Source organism: Corvus brachyrhynchos, unplaced genomic scaffold (assembly GCF_000691975.1).
Source record: "Corvus brachyrhynchos isolate BGI_N302 unplaced genomic scaffold, ASM69197v1 scaffold545, whole genome shotgun sequence".
In the NCBI taxonomy this organism is placed as follows: Eukaryota; Metazoa; Chordata; class Aves; order Passeriformes; family Corvidae; genus Corvus; species Corvus brachyrhynchos.
The window spans coordinates 58,397-59,428 of record NW_008238116.1 but is presented as its reverse complement, the minus strand read 5'-3'; the positions used below and the strand labels follow the sequence as shown (position 1 = coordinate 59,428).

Here is a 1,032-nt window from a genome sequence, read left to right as displayed (position 1 = left end):
CTCGCCGTCACCACCTTGTACGAGCCGCCCGAAGATGCCACGATGGACAGCGGTGCCTCGCCCGACAGCTCGCAGGACACCTGACCGTTCTCGCCGGAGTCCGGGTCGTTTACGTTCAGGAGAGCCACTACGGTGCCGGTCGGTGCATCCTCGGGCACGGGGCTCGAGAGCGACAGAATGGTGATCTCAGGTGGGTTGTCGTTCACGTCCAGCACCTCCACCTCCACCTTGCAGTGCGACACCAGACCACCACCGTCCCTTGCCTCTATCAACAGCGTGTAACTTCGCGTGTCCTCGAAATCCAGTGGCTCCTTCAGGGCGATCTTCCCACTCTCCGCTTCCACAACGAATTTCTGAAGCACCTCGGACGGCGTTTCCCCGAAGCCGTAGGTGATGCGGGCATTGGTGCCGGCGTCTGCATCGGAGGCGGAGACGTTCAGTACCGTCGATCCCGGAGGCGCGTCCTCGCGCAGGCTGGCGCGGTACCGGTCCTGAGCAAACACGGGTGGGTTGTCATTGGCGTCGGTGACGTTGATCCAGAGCGGGGCGGTGCCAGTCCGGGGCGGGTCACCGCCATCCAGAGCTGTCAGCACCAAGCGCAGGCTCTGCTCGTTCTCCCGGTCGAGTGAGTGGCGCAACACCAGCTCCGCGAACTTGCTGCCGTCCGTGCTCTCCTTCACCTCCACCGCGAAATACTCGTTAGCCTCCAGCTCGTAGCCCTGCAGCGAGTTACTGCCCACGTCCGCGTCGTCAGCCATGCCCACGGCAAAACGGGCACCGGGAGAAGTCAACTCGTTGATCTCCAGATGAAATTTGTCTCGCCGAAAACGTGGTGCATTGTCATTCACGTCCTGGATGTCTACCTGGACGTGGAAAATGTTCAGAGGGTTCTGCACCAGCGCCTCGAAGCTGACAGAGCAGGACGCCGACTTGCCGCACATCTCCTCCCGGTCCAGCCTCTCATTCACGTACAGGTTCCCGTTTTCCTCATTCACCGTGAAGTATTTCAGCTGCTTTTTGCCGGCAGACGCC

At 61.4% G+C, this 1,032-nt stretch overlaps 1 protein-coding gene across 1 annotated transcript in view; it reads right to left on the bottom strand.

Moving 5' to 3' along the window:
* The window catches only part of LOC103614981 (protocadherin gamma-B5-like), a 50,675-nt gene that overhangs the window by 20,505 nt on the left and 29,138 nt on the right, over nt 1–1,032 (bottom strand). The window contains exon 2 of the mRNA XM_017733398.1: nt 15–1,032. Within this exon, the coding sequence (XP_017588887.1) occupies nt 15–941 (927 nt within the window). The 5' untranslated portion in view covers nt 942–1,032. The remainder of the gene's footprint in view (nt 1–14) is intronic.